Source organism: Rhipicephalus sanguineus, chromosome 5, assembly GCF_013339695.2.
Source record: "Rhipicephalus sanguineus isolate Rsan-2018 chromosome 5, BIME_Rsan_1.4, whole genome shotgun sequence".
NCBI classification, from domain to species: domain Eukaryota; kingdom Metazoa; phylum Arthropoda; class Arachnida; order Ixodida; family Ixodidae; genus Rhipicephalus; species Rhipicephalus sanguineus.
Window position 1 is genome coordinate 96,149,088 of NC_051180.1, and position 15,544 is coordinate 96,164,631.

The following is a 15,544-nucleotide window of genomic DNA, read 5'->3' on the forward strand; positions in this document are numbered from 1 at the left end:
TCATATTTAGCGTTTAGAGAAATTTTTAAAGAACATCACTGTATATCAGGGGCGTAGCCAGGGGGGGGGGGGGATTTGGGGGAGTTCAAACCTCCCGAAATTTTTCAGTTTTGCTCGCGTATATATACACGCATACATACAAACGCACGCACGAACATACACAAAGTATGGTTGAACAACCCACGCCCCCCCCCCCCCCCCGAAATAAATTTCTGGCTACGCCCCTGCTGTATATTGAGGCGCAACAATCCCTAAATTATAATTGCTGGGGTTTAACGTCTCAAAACCGCGACATGCTTATGAGGGACGCAAGAGCTGGAAAGTACACTGTTCGGCAGAAAATGCCCTGCTTTATGAAGTTTGGCACTATATCCGCGAGTTCTCCACCTTCCGCAGCCAGGCATCACGCCAGGCCCGTAGCCAGGCATTCTTTTCAGGGGGGGGGGGGGGGGGGCAGTCTCTGGCTACGGGCCTGCTCCACACTTTCCGACACCGGTTACACACTGGATGAGGCCATCATTCTTCGTCGTCTTAGCTGCTCTCACTTGCGTGGTCGCCATTATAATCACGTGGTTTTCTTCGCATAGTGCTTCAGCACGCTAACTGATGTGGTTAACGAGAAAAGAAAGACATGCTTTATGTGCGAAGAACCAGATTACGCATGCGCATTCAATTTTTCGCTTACGTTGTTGCGTACAGTGACATCGGAAAATAAAAGAAATAAGGTGCATCAATACGCAGCAGCAGCAGCAGCAGATCCCGGGTGATTGCATTTCTTTGTAATCATCCGCTTTGCCTCACTCAGGCAAGATGGGTGCTCGACAAGCCCCTCATCTTTTAGTCCATTAGCTAAGGTATCTCACAACTTAATGTTAGCACAAGTTCCAGTTCTTTCGGTTTCTTTTCCAAACCCACATCTCCTTTTCTTTCTAATTATGGATATGTGGCGCCGATAAATTGTCGGGAGTATGTGAGCAAGCGTTCACACACTCCCGCCATTAGGCCTCAAAAGTAGAGCAATGAGAATCCCAGAGTATCTAGCTGAAGTTTCAGGAAGATTGCAAGACCGAAGTCGACCTCGCCAGCATTGGTCGATGCAATGTTGCCTCAACCCCATCGCGGTAAGTGCGATTGGGGCAAAATTAGATTACTGTATCCTGCTTCCAGTTCCTCATTTTTCGCTCCTTTTTTCCTCGTCTCATTTAGCTGTAGCGTAAATATAGAGGCCAAGGCCGTCCGCTTCAGCAAGTGCTCATCAGAAACTAGCGCAGGATTTCACAATATGAAGTTTCGCAGTCGCTGAAGGATGTGTCGATGCGCGTTCATTTCTTTCTTTCTTTCTTTCTTTCTTTCTTTCTTTCTTTCTTTCTTTCTTTCTTTCTTTCTTTCTTTCTTTCTTTCTTTCTATCTATCTATCTATCTATCTATCTATCTATCTATCTATCTATCTATCTATCTATCTATCTATCTATCTATCTATCTATCTATCTTTATAATATTTTATTTTATTTTCGAAAGACGAGTTGTCGACAGATCTTGGCCGTCACACTCGGGCAGATACGCTCTCTGGCTTCTTCTCTAATGAACGTCGTAGCGACATCACGGCTGCATGCATCGGGAACCGTGGCACCCTCTGTTTGTTGTTGTTGCCCTCTGACCATGGCTCATACTCAATGTATTAGTTAATTCATCTATTGATTTGAAGTGCCAATTATCAGTAACGAAATATTCAAAGCCGGCAGGATTCAGCAAGTTATTCTTTTATCTTTATATTTATATACCAAAAAGATTAAAGCAGCTTCTCACTAGGGTTGCGAAGCCCGAAGGAAGTGCGGAGCTGGGCAATCTACTTCGTTTCTCTTCGGTTTTCTCTTTCTTTCCTCCTTTCTTTCTTTCTTTTTGTCTTTTTCCGTTTCTTTCTTGTCGTTTTTCCTCTCTTTATTCCTATTTCTTTCTTCCTCTGTCTTTATCTATTTTTTTCTTTCTTACTCTCTCTATTTTTCTTCTTATTTTATCCCTTTTTTCTCACTCTTTATATTTCTCGCTTGCTTCCTCTTTTCTTCTATTTTTATACGTGGTTTTGCCTGCGTTACGCCAAGCTACGACAGCATACGACAGGCCAGGTCCCTAAGCTGCTCCGCACAAAAGAAAATAGCATGGGAAGGTAGTTATTCTTTTAGTTTCAATGATAAATTATTTAATGGCGAAGAAACCATCCCTGTGACTGCATCCCAGAGTAGTATCCTCAAACGAAAGAATAACCGGTTCCGTCAATTCCAGACCCAGCTTTCGAAGAGATCGTTCTAGTACATCCTGTTTCTGAATGTCGTAAAGCGGGACAGAACAGCTTTTGCACTTTCCTGGTTAGCAACGCTGATTTCTCACGACCTAAGCCGCGTGGTAGCGTTAATTCTTATTTCTCATTTAATTCGCCATTGAACACAGATCTGCTGATAGAAGGGAGATGAAATGTCGGTTACTGAGTTTGCACATGGTTGTATAAAAATGCGCAACTACGGTTACGAACGTTATAAGCAGGGGGTTGGTCTCATTCAGGTGACATCTACAGCTGGGGGCACAGCTTGGCACTGTACTTCACAGCGTTGAAAAATTTGCGTACAGGAAAGTTCTATAATAAAATCACCCTTGAGCCAGGGCGTGTTAAAAGATACTGCTTCTCAGGCGTAGATTATTAAGGCCAAGCAGTGACACAGACTCTTTCCTTAACGCTAAAACGGAAACCGCGCCCATTCGCAGGAAGTGGGCAGCACTGCCAAGTCATTCACCGAATGACCAGCGACACAATTCTGAGATCAATGCGCACCCCTGTAGAGCTTCGTTAGACCGAACCTGCCGTGGTAGCCAGCGGCGTAGGCATGAATTCGGGGGGGGGGGGGGGGGGGGGGGGGGAGCATCTCCTTGATCTGGAGTGGTGGCCGAGCAGGCGGATGTGGTCGAGTGTCATTTTGTGTTCTGTATGCTAAGGGAAAAAAATCCTGGGGAGGGGGGGTGGGGGGAGGGGGAAGCCCGGCCTCCGTGTGTCACCACCTTGCTACGCCACTGGTGGTAGCCCATTACGTATGGAGTTGCGCTGCCGAACTCGAGGGTTCGCTCTCATGCGCGGGGGTGACCTCATTTCGATTAATGTGAAAGGAAAAAAGAAAGAAAAACCGCTGATGCACTTGGCTTTAGGCGCACACGAGTGCCCCGCCGGGTCAAAATTCATCCATCTTAGGTCCGCGCTGCGAAGCACCGAACAATCATATCACGGTTTTGACGCAATGACGCTGCAACGGTGACCTAACGATATGTCGTGACGGAGTCGACAGGTCTTGTACCGCGAAAACAGAATGCGATTCCCGCTTTTGTCAGCTCGTTTTGTAATTGACCGGAAAGAGAGAAAGAAAGAATATAAAAATTGGCCGCGTATCTGCGTGCTTCGCTGCAAATGTCGTCTAAGACGATAGAAGAGGCGCTGCGTGAGATATGGACGCCGTCTGGCAATACGTCGGGAAACATGAGTGCTGTGTTGCGGGCTGTTAGTCCCGGCGCAGCAGCAGGCGAAGACCGGCGGTGACCAACGCGACCGGCGGGGACGCCAGCCAGCCCAAACACGCGGTTTGGCGCGATGCGCTGAAGCAGAAGAAACGTCCGCACTCAACGAGCACTCTCCACACACTCTTTTATTTACACGTCGCCTGCGTAAAGCAGGAATGCCAGAGCGGCGCCCCATGGCATTCGTACAGTGCAATACAGAACCGAAACCGAAACACAACAATGAGCTCGTGCAGAGGACACGGAGTAAGGCAAGTTTCAGCGCAGTCGCATTTTCAGCGCAGCTTAAGAAACTAGGATCTTTAGAATTACGTACGTATGCATTTTCTATTAAAGGAACACACCACCTAATAGCTACCTACTGATGTTGCGCCTCAGATATGCGTGATATTTACTTTTTGATCGACAACGTTCACAAGTATGAACAGCCGTACCAGTTCAAGATGGCTGGCCCTTGGGCAAGTGGTTCAACTTCGGCCGAGTGGCTGAATCGAGTGACGTGCCGACAAACAGAAAGTCAGACAGACCAAAATTTCTCCGTTTAAGTATCCCAAGAAAGACTATCGTCTTTAATAATTCTTGAGGTTTTACGTCCCAAAACCACGATATGACTGAGAGGCGCCGTAGCTCCGGAGGGTTCTGGAAATTTCGACCACCTGCGGTTCTTTAACGCGCACCTAAATCTGAGCACATGGGCCTCTCAGTGTTAGGAGCTTGCTCGCCAAGCTTCTTATGCTCGCGCCTTGTCCATCGCGCCGTATCCGCTAGTCCTCATTGCTCCCGCTAGAGGCGCAGCTGTGCTCCCTCTGGCGATTCAAGCGAGCTCACTAGATGGCGCGCCGCCGCTGAGGCGGCGCCGCACACTACGCTGCACACTCAGCGCGTGCTCTCGTTAGATAGGTGACCGCTAGAGGGCCGCGCCCATACACAGCGCTTGCTCTCGGCGCGCTTCCTTTCTCTTCGCCGGGAGTTCACTCAGTGCGCTTCGCTACCGCTACTCAGCATGAACGCCCAAGAAACATTGTGTATATAATGTGTATATATATAACAACGTAGTCGCGTCTTCATATGACGATAGAGGAATTTGTACGGAGGATTCACGGGTTACCCGATCATCTACGAGCAAGCTCCTCTAACATCATTCACTTCGTGGATATGGCGTGACTTTTTTTACCTCCATCGGAATACGGCCGTCGCCGCCGGCATTCGATCCCGCTAAATTCGGGTCAGCAGTCAAGCATCCTAACCACTAGACTGCCGCGCCAGGTGAAGAAAGAAAGAAAGAAAGAAAGAAAGGAAGAAAGAAAGAAAGAAAGAAAGAAAGAAAGAAAGAAAGAAAGAAAGAAAGAAAGAAAGAAAGAAAGAAAGAAAGAAAGAAAGCGCCGGTTGCCGAGTCCGCGAGACAAATTGCCGCTACCGCCGCGTAATCGACGAACAAGACGAGAAAAGCCAGGTCTATAGATCCTTTTCATCCCAACAACAGATACCGCAATGACTCGGAGAGAGCGCGACGACACCTCGCGGAAGCCCCATGTAGACGAAGCGAGGAGACGACCGCTTGAGCGAATATATACGCCGCCGTATTGTTCTTACGCCACCCACTCCCGTTGTATCGCGCAGCCGCCTCGTCGAGTGGAAAACGTTACAAATTGCCGAGCACCCATTTGTCAAACAGGAAAAGGCCGCCGCCGTTGTACGGGCATGTGCCGCGACACCGCCGCCGCCGCCGCCGCGGGATGGAGGATCTAACCCGGAAGAGTGTCGGCTGCTGCTTCCCGAAATAGCAGGCAGGACGATCCCTATACAGCGTTGCTGCTCTCGCTACCGCAGCAAAGCCTGCATGGTCGATACAGAGCTCCCTCGAAATGCGGCCTCCGATTCCAAAGGCGCTTAACGCGGCACGCGAATGACCTTTTTAAAGCGGGACGAAGAGTTCGCGACCTTTTTTTTTTATTGGGAACACGGGAGAATTAGGAACTCGCTAATGGGGAAGATGGAGGTTATACTACCGGGGTTAATTGCGGGCCAGATAAACACCTATATCAGCGTGCACAAAACCTTAAATTAAAGTAGCTGACGAGACTAGGCGGTATTCGTACTGAAGATAAACAGCCCAAAAAAGCATGGCTACGAAAAGCAAACACGCTGGAGAAGCGCTGTACTTCCAACTGAATTTGACTGTTTGTCTGCGCTTGTCCTGTGTGTTTGCTGTTCGTACCCGCGCTTTTCTGCGCTGTTTTTATCTTCAGTGCACAAAACATTACCCTTCGGCAAACTTGCCGAAGAAGTTAGAAGAATCTCACAGGGTCACCTATGCATTCGTCTTAGACGACTCGAAGGCGAAAACCATCTTTTTTTTTTTTTTTCAGTCGATGTACTGACCTCCCCCACACCCCTCCAAAAGCTTTCGGCACCTAACGTGGCTTTGCACTACCTCCAAGATCACAAGCATTGATCTTTCTGCACCTCACATCGTTTTGCACTGCCTCCGTGATCGGTCATCCTTTGTCCGAGCGACGATGTCATCTGATGACGTCATGATGACGTCCCGAATTTTGGCGATCGGTAACGTCATATGGTGACGTTATGACGCGATTTCTTGCTTCACTCGTGTTGACGCCGACGCTGCAGGACGCCGACGGTCAATTTTCGCGTTTGATGAGGCATCCAAGGCTTTATTTCGCCTTAAAAGTGGGGCAACTTGGTACCCTCACATGCATAGTGATGTAGCGCGGGAAAAAAGAACGTCAAGGGTGATTTAAAGCGGTAAATGAGAGAGACGTGCGCTGGCACTACTTTCGATTACATTCGATTACCCTGGCAGCGAATACTAGACAGCTGTTATTCAACCACTGTCAAACCAAGCCAGCAACAGGAAACTAAATTCTGGGTTTATGCGCTCAACCCATAACAATACAATTGTGAGGGCACGCGCACACACGTAGCAGGGACTACGTACTAATTTTGACAACCTCCGATACCCTACATAGCGCGCACGAACATCTAAGTGCATGGGTGTCCTCTTTAGGGGCGAAGCACCTGATGGTCTCGGCGTGCATCGTGCATCGTCGTCTGCTGTCGGGATAGTTTATTTGCTTGAGCGCAAGAGAGGGCGCCACTGCCTGAAACACCCTTCCCTACATGCTTTGCCCCTCCCCAATTTTTCGTTTAACGCTCGCACCTGCTGTACTCGGCAGTGGGGCTTGTCCAGTTTTTCTGGCGCATATCCGCCTGAAGTTATTTCTTTGTTTTTTTTTTTCTTAATTTAGCTTCCACGATGGTTTGATAACTGGCGCTATCGAATCCGCGTTAGGGTGGCTACCCACCCTATCCGCGTCCTCGAGCTCACTATAGCAGCGCTACATTCGTGCAGCTAAACGTATACCACGGCCGTTAAAGCCAGAATTATTCAACAGCGCTCGTATTATACCAGTAAACACTATGGCTTCACATAATGTCTCGCCACTTTATCTGTTTGCCACCACGTAATGCTAACGCGTGAGGGGGAGACAGAAAATTAGGTGGGTAGATGAAATTAACAAGTTTGTAGGTATAACGTGGCAGCAGAAAGCACAGGACCGGATTGATTGGCGGAACATGGGAGAGGCTTGCCCTGTAGTGGGCGTAGACAGGCTGCTGCTGATGATGATGAATGCTAATGCATTTAGAGACACGCGCATGCCTCTTCATTATCACGACCTTGTGCGTCGTTTTAAATGCGAAGCATTTCTTATCGAACCTTTGGAACTTTCAGCGTTTCTATCTACGTATCTATCTATCTTTATAGCCGCCTACGTCTGGGTGCTCTCATGTTCGCCTCCTTAACTTAGTGTAGACCGAAATTGGCAAGGGAGGGTAAGAGGATTTGACGAACATGACTGTGGGGTCATGACCAGAATAACGTGAAAATCCTGTCGAGTATGTCGTCAAACCGTTTCCTCCAGACACGTGTGGCCCATAACCGTTTACCGCGGGCCGCGGTGTACGGGTATGCGCCACAGGTGATTGACAGTTTATATCTACCCAGGAACGGCGAGAACAGATATTGGTAATTTAAATGTGAGAGTGTTAAGAAAAACCAACATCGGCAGCGTTGACCCGACGAATGAAAAGAATAAAGATTAGGATGCGAGCAGGAATTGAACCAAAGCATTCTGCGTGGCAATCAGGTGTTCTACCACAGAGCCACGCCAGGTCTATAAACTGGTTCGGAAAAACAGCCTATGCAGGCGCAATGTCGCTGCAGCGTTGATTGTGGTTGTGGTGCTGGCTAATTTTACAACAAAGCAATAAACACTACATATGTACTCCAGCCACACAGGTGCCATATCATGTTAATGTCGGTGGTTCCAGTGTTGGCTCCGCTTTCGGAACAGTCTAACAAACATTACATTTGTATTCCTATGATTCAGCAAGGTGTATCGACCCATTGCTCAACCCCGGAGGAATATTCCCATGATTGCACCGTTAAGTGGACTTAGTTTCGATAACACTACGTACTCTAACGTGAGGGCTGACGTCACGTCGCACCATATGTTACCCTTTAAACGCCAGTGTTGTCGTTGTCGACGAGCCTGGTAAGCCCGCGATGTGTACGCAGCTACTACACTTAGAAAAACACGTCGATCCACCTCGTAACGCTTGGCTCAAAGCCATAAAATACAGCATATAAGTACTCCCCGACTGCTTCGCATGAAACCGATTCCCACAACGCGTGGGATCTGGCGAATTTTCTTCCTCGCTGTTTCTCGGTACGAGATAAACTTAACGTCGGTAAAACTACTCGCACAAGTTCGTTACCGCCAGTTATTCTTCGAGAGACGCGAGTCGCGCTTAGTTATAAATTTCTCGCATTTTTGAGTCAGATACAACGTAATTTACGCGAACAGCTGCGCCTTTCCTCGTGAACAGCTGCGCCCTTCAGAAGTGCATCATGTTTGTTATACGCAGCAAACAGCGGGAAAGATGTCCGACGCGCTACACTCTTGAAAAAGCTGCCGTAACACCTTTCGGTGAGTCCTGACTTGCTCCACATATATCTCTCTTTAAAGATACACGTCAACTCTCTTTCGCAAAGCCGTATTCACGAACCTTGATCTTTCGCAAGTGATCATTGCTGTAGGCTGGACACCTGAATTTACGAATATCTCTGGCGAAGGGACCGGTCGGAATGTGCAGGCCCTGTGAACATGAGCCCAGTACGCAGCGCGAAAGCGTCGTTAATTGGAGTACTGACACAAAATTTGGAAGGCGATATAATTTATGGGACTGACTTCGTACATGCTTAAAATCAGATTTAAAGTGTTCGCCACGCAACTGCGAGCGAGACGAAGCACCTCGCGACATCGTCACCAACTCGGTTCGAACGTAAACAACAAACAACCCCCTTCGTCACGAGTTTGTGTTGGCTGCCATGCTTCCTGTGCGTACGTGCACGCGGTGCCGCGCGCGGCGCGCGTTACTGTTCTGTGTACTCACGTGGTCAGCTGTGTTTACACAAAAACCCCGCTGGGTTCCGCCCCTCTCTGATGCCAAAATTGCAACTATAAAACCGCCTCTAAATAATTAACCGTCGCGCGCTTGAGCAGACTAGCTTTTCAGCCGTGATAAGTGGGCCGTTAGCTATGTGTTGCGACAGAAAAATTACTGGCTCTCTCGTAATCGAGAGTAGACGAAGTGGCTACCAACAAAGCAGATTGGTTGGAGATTGTATCAACAATCTTAAAGGGACACTAAAGGCAAATAATTTATGTCAGAGTGAAAGCTCAATGTATGACAACGTCTAAATCGGCAATATTATCAACAGCAGTGCCCTACTTACCGAGAAATTAAGCTAAATGTATCACATGATGAGCGCCACGAGCGGCACATTTTGGAAATGATCCTGATGACGTGATAGAGTTCGACTACAATTAATCACTGGTAATCAAACTAGCTGCAATAAAAAAAGAACCTTCCGTGCATCAAGACACGCAATAAAATGCTGCTTGTTCGTTTCTGTTTGATTCATGGAAAAAAGAACCTCTTTGGCGTTGCCATGGAGAACGGCGCGCGTCGTTCAAAGGTTCCGTTTTCGCCTCCCCGAAATTCCGGTCCGGCCCCCTCCCCGAAATTCTTGAAGTAGGTGTTTTTGCCAAAAATAAATAATGAAAATAGGTGTTTTTCTCAGATAGCCAAGGTTTTCAGCAAGCCCCCCCCCCCCCCCCCCCCTCCCGAAAAATATTCCTGGCTACGGGCCTGGTGCACACATGTAGTGATCGGAGTGCGCGTTTGTGTTCACAGAGACCGAGAAGTATAAAATTTCTTACGCTCTCCTTCAGCACTCACGCAAGTGAGCGAACGGAAATTTCGGCGCTGTTTCAAGCTCGTTCCTTACCTTTCCTGGTATGCCGTTTACAAGCATTTTTTTCTCGTGTTCCTACTTATTTCAGTCCGAGTCTCCATCCTTTCTTTGTTTTCTCTTTCTTTCCTCCTATCTCTATTTTCTGTATCTATTTCCTCCTCTAGCAAGAGTCAGTGTGCCCTCTCGATCGGTGGCAGTTGTCAGCTTGCTTCCTCCCTATTTATTTTGTCTCCTCGTATCCGTGTGAATAATAATAATAATAATAATAATAATAATAATAATAATAATAATAATAATAATAATAATAATAATAATAATAATAATAATAATAAAAATAATATTTCCCATTGCACCATCGTAGAACTAGCATGCTTCTCTTGCAGAACATTCCAATACAGCCAATAAATGACGCAAACTGTAACCTACTAACATACTTCTTATCAGCATGCAAATCGTAGCAAACAAAGCCGAATGCCGGTTTCCGTAGCAAAGTTCTCAGAGACCTGGCGTTTTTTATGTAGCCAAGAAGAAACTCCTACCGTAACTCCAGGTTCACGATGTGTTGTACTTGGGCAAAGCTTTCACCTAGAGTGACATCTACGAACGTTATAGTAAGCTTTGCTGTAGAGAAGCCACTATATAAAAGAAATTAGCTCGTGGACTACAGAGGATGTGATGCAGTTTAATTACAGCAGAATACTGCATTTTAGGAATGATTCTTGTGATGTAGTGTGGATGATGAGGCAGTGTCTTTAACTGAGAAGACGAGCCCGCTGGTCCTTCAGAAGGCGATCTTCTTCATGAGCAGGTACACGTGGTTGTCCACTTCGAAGCCGTGCAAGTTGTTGGGGTCGCCTTGCAGGCGCATCAGCAGGCCCCCGAAGGACACGTACGCCGCACTGCACGTAAGCAAGACAGAGAAGACGGCACTATAGGAGGAGCTCAGCGATAATCCGAATACCCCGTGACAATGTGCTGTTTCTTTTTGTTTTTTGTTTTTTAATTGATACGGCGAATAGGAGAGAAATGTACATTTAGGACGGCACTCCTTGCCACTTATGAACGCAGCACAAAACAAAGTGAAAATGTCACAAAATGTGGCACACACTATGACATCAGATTATAACCCTATATATGTCGATAGTACGTGAAACACAAAGCTTTATTATTATTTTTTAGGTGAGTGCACGTAAGATAAGCAAGTACGAAGGTCTGCATCTAAAACAAATATAATGAGTGTTTAAGACGAATAAAAAACATAGAACACAGGTATAATCACACCGAATCCTTTTGTACAAGGTAACACTTCTCCGTAGAACATTCTCAGCTTGCGCACTACACGTATTAACCGCTATTACAGCGCCTATGCGCAACCGCTTTCGTTATTAAGATTGTTTCGTTCCAGCAAACAAACGCGTTATGACAGTGCTGATTTTGCAAAATGTTGATCTCCATTATTAGTTACAGGATATGAACCCCTTCAGTCACTGACTATGGGACCTCCTCCTGCGTGTATCAAGCCCATACGTGTGCCACTTTCTATACGTGATAAAACTGAATCGCATTCACCTCCAAAGTGCGAGCTTATAATAAAGCATAAAATAAGGGAACCGAAAAACGATGAAACAAAGAAAGTGGCCAGTGACAACGCGGGTCCTTTCAACATATAGCGTATGTATATATGCGTCGCGACATTGACCCAACATATGTGTCACTGCATACTCACGCTGTTCGTGCGACGACGACGGAGAAGCTTATTCGTTGCCAGTAGGAATACACTGTATCGGCAATACAGCTAGTGGTTGTAGTACACCGCACACAACCAGCTAACCACACTGCCATGCAGTGAACCCTCGCAATCCAACGACGACTCGACGGTGATAGCAAAGAGATAAGCTTCAGGCCCAATTAGGCAGACAAAAAGACATGCAAGGCCATTTACCTCGTAGCATGCACAGCACTTCGATCGCGCAAAGCACATTTATTATTTTATTTTTAGATAAGCCTTATTAAGGAAAGCTCGGCACCAAGCTGTACATTTGTTCCTTGTGAGAAGAATGTCGTTTTATTGGTTTCTTCATCAGAGTAAGCGCACACAGACAGTATCAGTTGTTTAGCGAAACCCCTTCCTTAGCAAAGCCTACCACTGGACCTCGTTTGTGCAGTTACTTTTTTTTTCCTTCCTACAACATTACAAACGAGAATGCGGAAATGCATTATAAGTCACACAAATGTGTTCAGGCTTTTTGGTGGGCGAGTTGCTAATTACACACAGTGAACTAATAACCGCGCGAAAAGACCTGAAGGCGAGACGCGCATGCGCAATACCCTCTCCTTGTGTGTGCTGGGCCTGAGCCTCAAGCTGGAGGAACTGAAAGTTGTTCCGCATTTCAAGGTATGGCGACAACGACGACCACAACAAGGCTCGAAGGCGTAACTACAAATTATACGAGAGAAGAAAACAAAACACGAACACGTTCAAGATTACCAGTGACGCCTATACTGTGCACGAAGACATCCAATTGGCAACACATGGCAACCCCGCAAAGCTGCGCGAATACCCTCAGAAGCACCGCCATAAGGGTTAATTCATACAGTTGCCTTTCCACTGAAGCCCCATAATGATCTACATCTATCACGTTACAACGCAACGAGCGGAAAATACCGGGCATAAACCCGCCACCAATGGGTCAGCCGACAATGCGGGTGGCAGTTCAATCCTGTGGCGGCACAGAGGCGCTTTTTGAATGCAAGCAGAAGAAGAAGAACAAGAAAAGAATCTGTTCAAGGTGGGGGTGGGGGGACTTGCGTGCGCAGCTGTTGCAGTATGGCGTCACACGGTACGAGGCGCCTGCGCAGCGACATACAAGAAAGAGAAGGAACTGCCCAGGTGTCGGCGCAGCGCACAGTATATCGCTTGAAACAGGCAGGCACGCGCGCAACGGTTAGAGCATGTCACGCGCAGTGAACCGAGTCCTCCTTGCGCAAGAACATCGGATCGCCTTCGCCTGTCACTCTTGACTGCGTCTCGACAATAACAACCGCGTACTAGACGAGCGAACGAAAGTGAGTGGGGGGCTGGAAACGATACAAACGAAGTAGTACAGAGCCAATACAAAGCGGACCGTGAGGAAATGAAGCTCGCGGGCGCAAAGCCAACGCCAATAAACGAATCCCATACAGAGGCGCACAGCGCGAGCCGAGCTGGGGCTGCAGTCAACCACTCCCAACAGCGGCGCCGAAGGGCGCCAAGGGAGGAAGGCGCCGCAGCATGGGAGAGAGCGCGCGCAACTTGCCGGCGCAGCCACCAAATTTAAGAAAGAGAGGAGATCTCTTTCTCTTCGGGCAGAATTATTTACCGCCCTGGATCCTGACACAGGAGAAGAAAAAAAAATTAAGCAGAGGAACGAAGAACGGCGCCTGGGATCCCCGGGCGGGCAAGACCGCAAGCACCTGTATGGCCGACAAACCAGCTGTGCGGGCGGCGCAGCGTAGCGCCGCATTTCACGGTCACCTCTCGCCAACCGCTCTCCTCCTCACTCTCTCCCTTCCTCCAAGCGCAACTGCCTTTCCGGCACTTTCGCGGCTCCTCCGCTACTACTCAATCGACGGTTGCTGCTGGATAGCCGCGTCTACGCGAAAAATCCCCCCCCCCCCCATTTTCTCGGTTTCGGTGCACGGTAAGCACGCGAACGATGTCGACCACACGCCGAGCTATGGAGAGCGTACCACCACGACGGCTCGGTCCTCTAATGGCGTGCGTACCGTTCGCGCACGCGCACAGACCTAAGCTGGAGGCCTTGGAAAAACACAACAGCGGTCTCGCTGCCGGATGATGCGTGCCGAGCGACGAAGGCGCGCGTTGCTCTAAGCAATACAAACGAAACGCGGAGGGTCGAAAAGGTCGCGAATGGAAACGCGCTAAAGCCGGCGCCAAACGATGCAGAAAAGCGATAAGTTCCTCGTTACCCAGTTCATATCGCGGGTACCCGAGAGGACTACTTGTTTAAATTTCAAATTTCGCGACGGAGTTGTACGGCTAGCCGCATCAAACGTAGCGCAGAAAATATCCCCAACGATATTAAATCAGATCCCATATTCATTTTCCAGTAAAATACGCTAGCGTACAAGTAGCTCGACTGTCACCGCACGCACGCACACACACACACGCGCACAAAGTATAGTCACTTCCAGTATCAATCGAATATCACGGCTGAGTGACTGTGAACGTTGAAAATGCCCCCCCCCCCCCCCAACCCACACACACACACAGCTAACGCCGTCATCTACAGTAGCCCCTTTCGTTAAAACTTCAATGCTGGGTAAATGACTCAGCAACACGTCTTCAGATGCATTGGCACTGTGTGACAACCGAATCCGTTATATGTTACACATGAACAATGAGATTGGGCTGCGGGTACGAACCCGCGGTTACATAGGCAGCGCGAACCCAGCTTGACACGGACACAAAGAGCAAAGCTCTCGTGATTGTTCCTTTGTCCGTGGCGAGGTCGCGGTGTTGCCTGTCGCCATCCATCATATGTGCCTGCATGGTTTTTAATCTTATCACCTCGCACCTTTCTGTTGCCCCTTCAAAAGCATTCCGCCCCTATTGACATCCCGTTTTACTCCAACAAAAACACGGGATAACTATTCTGCACACTACGAAACACAACCCGATCACGCCCCTGTCTCTACAACTGCGAACGCGTCCTGCACCCAAGTATGACCTTTTGAAGTATGCTGCCGGCTTTCGATATCCCCGCGTCGCACTTATAATTTTTCTTTTTCCTTAATCGCTCAATTCGTACTCACATTCTTTTCAGGCTGCCCGACATGTTGAGAACTCCGATTTATAGAAGATATAATCAATACACTTTAGCGTTATTCACGTCAAGATCCGACGTGAGTCGGATCTTGACGTGAATAAAACCGATATCCAATAAGCGCAACCAAACAAGTAAGCGCTATATTCGGATACAACTTAGAAATTCCGGAGAGCCCCACCCGAATGACCGAGGCGTGGCAGCCGATCGCCTTCGCGACTAAAGAAATAGCCCCGCTCATGCGCTCTCCGAAGGCAGGGTCACCGGCCGTCCGGCTCATGACGTAAGTCGCGAGAGCGCGCTCATTGGTGCGGGCTTGTGTGCATCCGCCTTTCAGGAGTAAATGCCGCGGACTGCTAGAGTTGTATCCGACTACAGGAAATGTCAAACATCCGCACAGTCAACGAGGACATTGACAAAGCTTAACTCAACTTTTCATTTTTTTTTTAAGTGATCGAGCACGCGCCACCTCACATCAACTGGAAAAAAGAAAGAACGAAAAAGAAAAAAGCTAGCAAAGCAAACCTCCCGTCACCGCGCATTAATGTCAGCGCCATGTTCACCCGAATGTAATCTCTCAGCCAATCAGCGCGGCTTAGTCCTGTTGCGCAACGGATCGATGATGCGGCGAGCACAAGGCGATTCCGACCAGGTCGCCCGCTCATATAAGATGTCCAAGATAGCACACACACGCGCGACCTATTTTCCAAAGATAGCAAACGAGGTCAATCCCTCACGTCTAAGTCACCGAGCGAGCTAGACGCAAAAAAAGACGCCATGTTTCCGCTTCGTACACGGTGAAGTGGCTAAGTGATTTGCT

At 48.1% G+C, this 15,544-nt stretch overlaps 1 protein-coding gene across 2 annotated transcripts in view; it reads right to left on the reverse strand.

Annotated features, from left to right (window-relative positions):
* Positions 1 to 10,564: 10,564 nt before the first annotated feature.
* Positions 10,565 to 15,544, reverse strand: part of LOC119394020 (DNA-directed RNA polymerases I, II, and III subunit RPABC3) — a 143,147-nt gene continuing 138,167 nt past the window's right edge. For both annotated transcript variants that reach the window (XM_037661228.2, XM_049415595.1), the window contains exon 4: positions 10,565 to 10,797. In XM_037661228.2, coding sequence (XP_037517156.1) covers positions 10,680 to 10,797 — 118 coding nt within the window. In that variant the 3' untranslated portion in view covers positions 10,565 to 10,679. The remainder of the gene's footprint in view (positions 10,798 to 15,544) is intronic.